The 12130-nt window shown below is 42.1% G+C and overlaps 1 protein-coding gene across 1 annotated transcript in view; it reads left to right on the top strand.

The window, feature by feature from the left end:
* The window catches only part of ALX4 (ALX homeobox 4), a 68985-nt gene extending 58280 nt beyond the window's left edge, over positions 1–10705 (top strand). The window contains 2 exon segments of the mRNA XM_015831714.1: positions 4904–5032; positions 10382–10705. Coding sequence (XP_015687200.1) covers positions 4904–5032; positions 10382–10705 — 453 coding nt within the window.
* The last annotated feature ends 1425 nt before the right edge of the window (positions 10706–12130 follow it).

Genomic DNA, 12130 nt, shown 5'->3' with positions numbered 1-12130 from the left:
TAAGTGTGTGTTCCAGCATCATCACCACTCTCCCCTCCCACCAGCATGCTCCCTGTTTGATCTTGTAGTCTCTCGGAGTTCCTGTCTTACAAGTAGGGAATCATCATCATTTCTGGTATAAAGCACAGGCCAGGCAAGGCCAAAATAATTGCCATAACTCAAAATGCTACAGCTGGCAGACAGTTGTACAAATGCAGCCCTAGCCATTACACACAAATGAGTGATGCTACTTGGATAAGCAACAAACCATCTCATCTCCCCCGCCTGGGNTTTATTTATTTATTTATTGTTCGAATTTATATCCCGCCCTTCTCCTTGCGGACTCAGGGCGGCTGACAATCAATTAAAAACACCAATAACAACACAAAATTTAAAATTAATTAAAATGAAATATTTAACTTGTCTAATTTAAAATATAATTAAAAACTCCTCTAAAAACCCCTCTTAAAAATTACCCTAGGCCAGTCCCACTTGTTGGAATAGCCATGTCTTGAGGGCGCGGCGGAAGGAAGGGAGATCAGGGATCAGAGATCATGGTGATGTTTATTCGTCTCTTGAGTTCTATTAAGAAGAACAAACACACGTAAAGCAGACTAGAACCTAGAAATTTCACTTGTGCAAAGAAATGTCGGGATCTTTATTTGCTTATTATGATTTATTATAATTATTGCCCTTTAAGTTATTATCATTACATTACATTACATTACATTACATTACAACTCCAAACTTGGCAACTTTAAGACTTGTGGACTTCAACTCCCAGAATTCCCCAGCCAGCATTGCTTTTAAAAATAAGAATTATAATAGTATTTTAAGCACTGTATCATCCAGACTGAAATTAATGTTTTTTAATAGCTGCAGCAAAGGATGGAAATCATGACAATTGATTAGAATCCTAATTCAACTCTTACTTTAGATTCTTTTTTGATTATTGATAATTTAGCTTTATTATATGTATAAAGTATTATGACAATATCAGTATTTCTAAGCTTAGAATCTTAAAATGTGAGAACTTTTTACTGTATGGGGAGCAGCCCGAGAGCTAGATATGGTAGAATTAACTGTAGATTTCTCTACTATGACATTGATGATAGCCACCAATTTATATAGCTTGAAAAAGCTGTTTACTATTGCCTAAATCATAGGCAGCATATGTTAAATGTCAGTTGCTAGAGAACAACAGTAGGTGAGGAATGCTCCTTTCTTGTCCATATGATAAATGTCTTAAATGTATCTTATATGTGAAATAGAATTCTAGCTTAAATAGGCCTTTGGACTCTTCCAGCTCTCAGCAGTAAATCACATATATGATACTTAAAATGTGAGCTATAGCCAACAACTAATCAACTTTTGGGAATGCACCGTTGTTTTGTTGGAGAGCAAATATTATTTGCTTTAATCTGGGTTTTGCAATTTGCATTCTGGTTCCTGTTTGGGTTTTTTTTTGGGGGGGGGGGTTCCTGCATGAAATAGTAATAGCACTATTGTTACTATTAATTTTCTTTAGCATGTGTCTGTACCTGCAGGAGAAATGAGAGATAAAAAATAGTGCTGTAACACATTACAATCAACATAAAAACACAATATAAATGACATCATGTGAAAGAAAGGATATGATAAGATAGCACCAACTGGTGGAAGGTGGGAGCTGCCTATTAAGATAGGCAAGGAGATGGCAAAAGAACATTTTAGTTAACGTAAACAAATTCAGGTCTCCAAAACCAGGTGAATTGTAATTTAAAGTACTGAAGAAAGGAGCAGAGAAGACTGTAGGACTGCCAACTTTACACTTTAAGAAATTCTGGAGAATGGCTAGATCTAAGAAGACTGAAGGAAAGGAAAGGTTGAATCTGTCTTCAAAAAAAAAAAGACTCTGTAAAGTACAGCTCTTTTAACTTGATGTCTATACCGTGCAAGGTCCTCAAACAGATAATTAAATAACATATTTGTAAGCACTTGGATAGGAATGCAACAGTTCACAAGACCCAGCATGGGCTTGTCACAAACAAGCCAGGCCAGATTAGTTATAATTTCGTTTTTGACAGAGCTATTAGCATAATGGATCAGGGAAATGTCATAGACATAATATCTTCAGACTTCAGCAAAGCATTCAACAAAGTATTTCATGATGTGGTACCAGTCACTGCATATCTAAAAGGTTATCATACTGAGGAGGGAATGGATTTGTGCTCTGTTGCCCCATAACTGTTCAACTGTTCCAGTTGAAACAATTGGAAAATAGATTCAGGCTTGATATCAGAAGGAATTTCTTGATGGTTCAAACCAGTGTTTCTCAACCTTGACAATTTTAAGGCATGTGGACTTCAACTCCCAGAATTCCACAGCCAGCAATGCTGGCTGTGGAATTCTGCGAGTTGAAGTCCACATGCCTTAAAATTGTCAAGGTTGAGAAACACTGGTTCAAACTATCAATCAGTGAAAAAAAATTGCCTCATGAAGTGGAGATTTTCATTTCATTTCAAAGGACCCTGTGCTGAACAAAGGATATGATTAGATGACCCTTGGGATAGCTTCTACTGCTAGATTTCAGGAGCAGCATTTTTCCTTCAAATTATTATTCTTATTATATAGGTAATCTAAAATTAAATTAATTGTTTCATTTCTATATTCTACCTTCACCTGTATTGTTTTCAAGTGTTTGCCTTAATTGACTTTCTTCAGCAAAGATTCTTGGCTTTTCTTAATGTGATCAGTTAGACCATGCTTTTCTTCCACCACATTTGTAGAAGTCGTCTACCCCCTTCAGCTCTTGAACAAACATAGCCAATCAATATGACTTTTTGGGATGCAAACCATAGTGCCTGTCCATTTGGATTTTAAGTTATTATTACAATAGTATATCTGTTCACAACAATGTGAAATCACAGCTGCCAGTTCTTTAGCTGGTATGGGCCTTCATATGTATCGAGTTCTTCCCAAGAACCTAGAACAGTGGTGGCGAACCTATGGCACTCGTGCCAGAGGCGGCACTCAGAGCCCTCTCTGTGAGCACGCGAGCCATGCCCTGGAGATGGCAACCGTCCCTCTTCAACTAGCCGCCCGCTAACTTGCCAAGGTCCCACGTGGCCAGATGCATCCCACCCCCTGAATCTCGCCCAACCCTGCCCGGCCCCCACAGGCGTCCCTCCCCACAAGCAACATTGAGGTGGCCACGCCCACCTTGGCCACACCCACCCAGTCTGCCATGACCAACATAGCCACGCCCACCTAGTGGGCCACACCCACCTGGCACCCGGCGATAAACAAGTGGGTTTCGGGTTGCAGTTTGGGCACTCGGTCTCTAAAAGGTTCGCCATCACTGACCTAGAATGTCACAATGTATTAGTTTAATATATGTGTGGATCCCAGTAGTGTGTTCTTTGCAATTGACAAATGGAAATTTTTGTCAATGAGCAGTTTTTCTAAGAGCTCTCCAAGATTTTTTGGCATGGGACCCAGTGTGCTGATAACCACTGGGACTGAGATGGGCGCTGTATGCCCTAATCTTTCAATTTCAGTTTTCAGATCTTGATACTTTGTGATATTCTTCATTTTTTTCATCTTCAATTCTACCATGTCAATTATCTATTCAACCCCAGTTACATCTGGTGCATTATAAGCCAAGACTTTAAATCAGTCTGTATTCAAAAATCCTACAATATTTTAACCTGTTCATTTTTTACTATTTCTTCAGGTCTATGTTCCCACCAGTTTTTCAGTACTGGTACACGATCATTTTCACAGATGTTCCAGTGAATCGTTTTGGCAACTGTGTTATATTGTTGTTTTGATCTTACACGAGCTGCATATATGATCTACTATTTCTTGTGATTTGGTGCACAATCTGCATTTGCTGGTTTTTCAGTTCTGGCCTTGATTGCATTAATTCAAATAGCTTGCTGTGAGCAGCCAAAATCAAGCCCTCCGTTTCTTTTTTTAAAATGTTCCAGTTGTAAGCCATTGTCAGGTTTGATTTTTATTCCACCTTCCCCTCAATCTTTTGTAGACATTGACTATGCAAAGTTTTTCCTTGCCAGCATTCTGTTCATGCTTTTATTACATTATTTCAATATTCAATTATTGTTTCCTGTACATTTAGTAAGTTCCAGTTTTTAACGTGCATCAATGTTTGTTCTTGGCTGTCTTTTAAATAATCAGCTAATGCAGGGGTAGTCAACCTTGGCTCTTTTATGACTCGTGGACTTCAACTCCCAGAATTCCTGAGCCAGCTGTGCTGGCTCAGGAATTCTGGGAGTTGAAGTCCACGAGTCATAAAAGAGCCAAGGTTGACTACCCCTGAGCTAATGTATGCTTTTCTTCTTTGACAGCTTGTTTGACCTGAAGTAAACCTCTGCCTCCATTTTATTATTATGCCTTTGAATCAGTGCTGACTCCTGGTCACTGTCTGGACTAGTCCCCAGCTGTTTTCATGGGAAGCTTTTTCTGAAGGCGTTTGCCATGGCCTCCTTCCTAGAGCATACAATCTCACAGTTTCTAGCCTGATGCCTTAATCGCTACACCAAACTGGGTCTCTTCAAATTATATAACTAGCTAAACAAAATATTTGGAAGAGGTGGTTCATAGCATGATTGATGCATATCTCTTCAAATAGTTAAAGTAGCCTCATCATTGGAAGACTTGAAACAACTACAGCTTGTTGCAATTCACAGCTTATCCCCATATGCATGCAGAAACTGCTATTTTGCTTTACTTTCTGCAATGGATGGTTGCTTCAACGGCTCAAAGAAAGGTGCTTGATTTGTGCTTGCATGCAGTGTAAAGCACCACTTTTAAATATGTGACATAATTGTACTTGTTTAAACCTTCTGAATGAACTGTCTTTAGAAAAATGGTACTGATGGCTTCTTCTCTGATGTGCATTTCTCGGTGCTGATCTCCTCAGGTTTGGTTTCAGAACCGAAGAGCAAAATGGAGAAAACGAGAACGATTTGGTCAAATGCAACAGGTTCGCACACATTTCTCCACTGCCTATGAGTTGCCTTTGCTAACTCGAGCAGAGAACTACGCCCAGGTAAGTGCTCTTCATCAACACACCTGTCCTGGACTTCTGACAGTTTTGTCAGAGGTTCTGTCATAAATCAAATGAGATTTTCCTAGGTCAAATGAGAGTTTAAGGTTCAAGAAATGAACGTTTTAACTTTTCCTATTTGTAACAGTCATTTAATTATGTATTTATTGTTCATTACATTTGTTTGCCACCCATCTCACCACAAGGACAGTACTCCACAGTATGGAGAAGTGCAGAAGTGCAGAGGTGATTTGGAGAGTATGTGTCTCATTTGGTGTCCTCAGCCAATTGACTGATTGATTATGAGCCCACAAGCTGGTGTCAACTCTTAGCTATCATATAAATAGATTCCCCCCCCCATAATAACCTAGTCCTTCAGAACTTCCAAAAGTGCACCCATTGTCACTGCAATTGAGTCCATCCATCTTGCTGTTGGTTATCCTCTTCTTTCTTTTCACTCACGAAAAAGACCAAAACAAAGAAGAACGATTCAAAAAAGCATATTCTAATAAAAAAATATCTGCAAAGCATAAAAATATCTGAAGTAATAAGAGGCATGTGTTAAGAAAGATTTCTGCAATCAGACTACGCATTAGATGGTACCAGTTGCCTGGTAAAAATTAAATGACCAAAAATAAAAGCCAGAACTGAGTTTTTGAAAAATAAATAAAGCTGAAGGACAGCTTTCTGAAATAAAGGACCTATGATCACTGTAGTTCTACTTCATATTGTAAAAGAGATCGAACTGTCAGTATATAGAATAGAATAGAATAGAATAGAATAGAATAGAATAGAATAGAATAGAATAGAATAGAATAGAGCTGGAAGGGACCTTGGAGGTCTTCTAGTCCAGCCCCCTGCTCAAGCAGAAGAACCTACACCATCTCAGACAGGTGAATGTCCAGTCTTCTCTTTAAAATCTCCAGTGATGGAGCACCCACGATGTCTGGGAGTAAGCTATTCCACTGGTTGATTGTTCTCACTGTCAGAAAGTTTCTCCTTAATTCTGGGTTGCTTCTCTCTTTGGTCAGTTTCCAACCATTGTTTCTTGTCCTGCCCTCTGGTGCTTTGGAGAATAGTTTGATCCCCTCTTCTTTGTGGCAGCCCCTCAAATATTGGAATACTGCTATCATGTCACCCCTGTCTCTTTGATCAGTTTCCAACCATTATATATATATATATAATAGCATCAGGATTCTTGCCATTTTATGGAGCCTATTTTGATCTCCTTTGAGTTTTACCCTATTGCTCTCACACTTATTTGTAACCTGCCAGAAGGAAAGGTCAGGGCAGAACCCAAGCAAATGATGATGAAAGGCTGAGAAATGGAGGCCTGTTAGAAAACTGTGTTTTCCTACTTTCCATCTGGATCCTCTCCTCTGGCTTTCTTTCATCTTATGCTCTTCTCATCCTCACGCCTCCCTCTCTGCCTTCCCCCCCCCCCCCATCCCTTTGGGCATGCTGAATCTGGACTTCCCCCATCCTTGGTTACTGTAAGAATATTTCCCTTTTACATATCCTTTTTTTAAAAAAGGTGTAGTAGGGGCAAAGGAGTGCTGGAGTATGGATTTTATTATAGTTTCTAAAGGATCGCTTAGCTTTTGCTATTCTTTTGCAGCAAAAACAACAAAGAGTTTTGTGAGACCTGACCTGTTCACGTGTATTATTAACACATAAGCTATTGTGGATCAAGGTCCACTTCATCAGATAGGTGGTGGGGCAGGAAGAACAGAAGGGAAGGAAATAAGAATGATGAACTCTCACCTCTCCAAACAACACTTCTATGCATTTATAAATACCAGGTAGTCCTCGACTTACAACAGTTCATTTAGTGACCGTTCAAAGTTACAACAGCATTAAAAAAAGTGACCTATGATCGTTTTTCACACTTATGACCATTGCAGCATCCCCGGGATCATATGAACAAAATTCAGATGCTTGACAACAGACTCATATTTATGTCCAGGGGGCCATGTGATTCCCTTTTGTGACCTTCTGACAAGCAAAGTCAATAGGGGAGGCAGATTCACTTAACAACTGTGGCAAGAAAAGTTGTAAAATGGGCAAAACTCACTTAACAAATGTTTCACTTAGCAACATAAATTTTGGGTTCAATCGTGGTCATAACTCAAGGATTTCCTGTTCTCTTTTGTCAAAAGTATACTCCGTGCTTCTGGAAAGCTGGAATCTCAAATCTCTTCTTCCATAAGCTTTCAAGGTCATCATATCCTATCTCTATCCATACCCTAGCCACCCAGAGTCAGTTAGGTGAGATGGGCTGTGAAAAAATGTGATGGATGGATGGATGGATGGATGGATGGATGGAAGGAAGGAAGGAAGGAAGGAAGGAAGGAAGGAAGGAAGGAAGGAAGGAAGGAAGATTTCCCCCCCCTCTTGCTTTGGGGTAGCCACCACTTATCACTCCCACCACTTACCTTCCCCCACAGAGTTTCTCACCAGTTGCCTCCTCCTAACGTTGGTGTATGAGAAAAGTAGGTGATAAAAAGGTAAATTTTGAGTTTGGGTGGACGGTGGGGAAATGGTCCTCCCTTCCTTAGGAGACAAGCCAATTTCAGAAGCGGGAAATGAAATCAGAATTTATTGCAAAAAAGAATAGCTTAAAATACAAAATCTCCTCCTTTAACTTTAAATACCCACAAGGCACACATTCAGTGGCAAAGGAGATGAAGTACCACACTATTCAGATTGTAAGAAAACAGCAGGTTGCTATAAAAATGAAAAACCACAAAAGTGTAATGCCTCCAGCAGATCATAAGAAACTCCTGGTCTACTATAAATAGGATTTCTCTGTCCAAAGTCTCAGCAAAGAGAATGGAAGATTCCATTCGCTGATTTATTTCCAAATATGTATGGCTGCCTAACTCTACAGCAACTCTGGGTGGCATGAACTATTAAAACATCTTGAAATAATAAAGAACAGAAAGAAATGACAAATGCCCAGGAAGAGTAAAACAAACACATCCATCAATCCAAAACATGCCACAAAGGGCACATTATTGTTTCTATTGTTGTTTTCATCATCATTACAAGAAAGGTTTTAAAGGTTTTTTTTAAAAAAAATAGATCTTCTGGAACACACCTGAAAAACAGAATCTCAGGCTTTATGCAGAAATATAAAAGCAGAGAAAACTGCTTTACCCCAAGCAAATCAAACGGCAGTTAAAGACATGTCACATTTGTCTGGTCATTTATCTATGTCAGGGGGTCTTCCAACTTAGCCCTTTTATGACTTGTGGACTTCAACTCCCAGAATTCCTCAGCCAGCGTGCCTGGCTGAGGAATTCTGGGAGTTGAAGTCCACAAGTCATAAAAGGGCCAAGTTAGAAGACCCCTGATCTATTTCTTCCAACTGTAGTAGCTTTCTGAAGAGAAATAATCCTGTATTCTTCCTATACAAGCAGTCCTTGACTTACAACAAGGTCAAAGTTCAAAGTTACAATAGCAGCAAAGAAGTGACTTATGCTCATGTTTCATCCCCATGATCATGGGGTAGACAGCATCACCACCAGATGGATCCGTAGCTGGCTGACCGGCCACTTAACGACTGTGGCAGGAAAGGTCGTAAAACAGGGCAAAATTCATTTAACCAATGTCTCACTTAGCAACAGAAATTTTGGTCTCAGTTGTGGGGGTAAGTCGAGGGCTACCTGTACTTCTCTTTTTCCTGAAAATTCCAGACTTTGTCCCTTGTTCTCTCAGCCTCCATTCCCACAATCTCCTTCGGTTTCCGCCACAGAGCTACATTTGTCTTTTAAAATATTCAAATTTTCTGGGCTTGGAACTAGAGAGGAGCTTGGGTATCTTTCTGGATCTGCCCGAAACGAAGCATTCTCATGGAAATGTGTATTTCGTGTCTGAGCCAATGACAATCAGATGACTTTGGAACACAGTGAGGGTCATAAAAGCGAGGATTGGTCACATAGCTATTTTTTTTTAAACCATCACTTTGAATGATCATTAAATAAGGCAGCAAATAAGAGAGGACTATTTGTATAGTCCAGAGCTAGGCAACCTTGCTCTGCTGGCTCAGGAATTCTGGGAGTTGAAGTCCACGAGTCATAAAAGAGCCAAGGTTGCCTACCCCTGGTATAGTCAATTTCAGACGAGACCCTTCAACATGCTGTGGCATCAGCTAATCCCCATTTGGTCATTTACATATTTCTGAACAAGTGGAAAATTCCAACACCATCCCTTTTACTTTTGCATGGGTACATAACAGTAGCATTTCCACTGCAACCCGCTATAGTGTTTGTCCTTACAACCCTATGGCAGTTGTTTCACAGTGTGGTGTGTTGTGCACTGAAGCTGCATCCTTGCAACTGGGTAAGCCTAGTAGTTTTTGCTTACCTGTTTTGTGAGGCTGCAACCTAAACTATAATGAAGTTTGTTTGGCTAAGGCTAAATCTCCTTATTAGGACTAAATTCCCCATGATAGCAATAGCACTTAAACTTATATGCCACTTCATAGTGTTTTGCAGCACTCTCTAAGCCAGACATGTCAAACACAAGGCCCGGGGACTGGATGTGGCCCGCAAAGTGGTTTCATGTGGCCTGCGAAGCCATCCTGGAAACAGTGAGGGAACGACCCCCGCTGCCTTGGCCCTGGTCCAGGCCAGCCAGGAGCCAATGTACAATTTTGTGGTGGCCATCTTGTCACTTGCCCCAGTGGACCATGCCTTGGCACTTGCCCTGGTCCCACCCCCTTCTGCCAGAGACCCTCAGATCTCTGCCCATAGGCACCCTTGATGCGAATGATGTAGAACTGGCCACACCCACCCAGTAGGCCACACCAAGTCCATCAACGCCCACCCATTAGGCTGCACCCACTCTGGCCACACCCACCCGCCCCCCTCAGGGCAACTGCAATGCTGATGCAGCCCTCAGTGAAATTGAGTTTGACACCCCTGCTCTAAGCAGTTTACAGAGTCAGCATATGGGCCCCCAACAATCTGGGTCCTCATATCAACCTCGGAAGGATGGAAGGCTGAGTCAACCTTGAGCCCTGTCAGGATTGAACTCTGGGCTATGGGCAGAATCAGCCTGCAATACTGCATTCTAACCAATGCACCACTAACCATCCTCCCCCATTTCCTCTAAATTCATCCATCTCTTACACCTTCAACACTAAAACAGATACTATGTAAACTGAAACAGGGATAGCTTGACTGAAAAAAAAGAGAGACATATTACAGTAAATGCACAATCTGTCCACACCTTTAGAAAAGTCCTGCTCTTGACTTTTGCGATATGGGATGAGCCAATGTGAACTAATTTTCCTTTCCTTCTTTCTTTCCTTCCTTCCTTCCTTCACTCCCCCCCTCCCCATCTCAGATACAGAATCCTTCCTGGATCGGCAACAATGGTGCCGCCTCCCCCGTGCCTGCCTGCGTAGTGCCCTGTGACTCGGTGCCTTCCTGCATGTCCCCCCATGCTCATCCCCACACCACCGGAGGAGTCTCCGAATTCCTGAGCGTCTCGGGTCCCGGCAGCCACGTGGGGCAGACGCACATGGGCAGCCTCTTTGGCAGCGCCGGCATCAGCCCCAGCATCAATGGCTACGAGCTGAACGGCGAGCCTGACCGCAAGTCTTCCAGCATTGCAGCCCTGCGGATGAAAGCCAAGGAGCACAGCGCTGCCATATCGTGGGCAACATGACAGGGCTGCTGCTTTTGCCCTCGAGAAACTGACAGCTCAAGCAGGACAGATGACCCAAACCCTCCGCTCTTGGACTGGGGGCGGTGTGCGCCCTCCTCAGAGGTCTGAATGCAGCACTTTTGGCTTTCTTAGGGAGAATGGCATGGTGCCGATTGCCGTATTTGGAGTGTTTTAAGCATGTAGGCCTTTCCCCACCCCCACCCCACTCCTCCTCCCCAGGAACAGGAATGTGGAAGTCAAGAGGGGATATTTCTCCTGCATCAGACAAACTTGAGTTTTCAATTCCCCTTGTGCTGTTGTTCTCCTGATTGCCAGTTTTCTGTTGTTCCTGCTCTATCTAGCATGAAAGCTGCCTCCCACCAAGGCTTCCATCATGTAAGCCTTTGGCCTTTTCCACAGTAATATCGGGGTGGGGGTGGGGGAGGATTCCAAAACGTGCTTTCTTTTTAAATAGTCCTGTATTTTCCCATGAGATCCTCCCTCCCCCCTTCCCCCCTCCCCCCTTCACATTTCTGACTCCAGAAAATCTATTAAAGTGGAAGGGGGGGGGAATAGCTGCACAGGGTTTCTTGATTGGGAGCATTAGGAGCCCTCCATCTGGAAGTTCATCTGATTTCTTTCTCTCTCTCTCTCTCTGTCGAACAAACAAGAAAACAAAGGCCAACCCACAATTTCTGGCTAATTGCTCCCATGTGAGCTCTTGTGAAACCCTTATATTTTAATGGAGCAGAAGGGGTTTATGTATGATCTCCAGCACCAAAAAGCATGTGGATCACTGTAGATGGCTAATACCAAAGACTGGGGAGACGGGATGCATCTTGAGTAGAAAGTGTCCTGATTCAGGTACCCTAGAGCAAAGTTGCCCTAAGGCAACAGAAAATCTATCCACACCTTATCTTCCATGTGAACTGTGTGAGTTACTGAGTTGCTTTATGTCATTTTTCTTTTACTCTGTCATTTCAATCTCCTCTTCTGGCCAAAGGATGCAATAGTGAAGGCATGAGTCAACTGTGGGTTCAATGAAAGGCAAGCTAAGAGTATGCCATCTCTAAATAGAAATTGGGAGCACAATGGCTCAGTGGTTAATGACGTTGAGCTTGTCAGCTGAAAAGTGACAGTCTGGGTCACACGATGGGGTGAGCTCCCATTATTTGCCCCAGTTCCTGCCCACACAACCATTTGAAAGCATGCAAATGCAAGTAGACAAACAGGTACCACTTCAATGGGAAGCTAACAGCATTCTGAGTGCCTCAGTGTATAGTCATGCTGGCCACACAACTAGACCGGGGAAACCTTTATCTTTAAACAGTAGTTACAAAAAAGAGTTTTCAATTAAAATCTCCATAGTGTCATTTTGCAATCATAAGCCCATGAACTGATTCTGACAGCAAGCCAAGGACTCCTATGCTAGTGTAAACCAAGTCA

The sequence above is a fragment of the Protobothrops mucrosquamatus genome, unplaced genomic scaffold (assembly GCF_001527695.2).
Source record: "Protobothrops mucrosquamatus isolate PMUCROS unplaced genomic scaffold, P.Mucros_1.0 scaffold_277, whole genome shotgun sequence".
In the NCBI taxonomy this organism is placed as follows: Eukaryota; Metazoa; Chordata; class Lepidosauria; order Squamata; family Viperidae; genus Protobothrops; species Protobothrops mucrosquamatus.
This window is presented reverse-complemented; position numbering and strand designations above follow the sequence as displayed.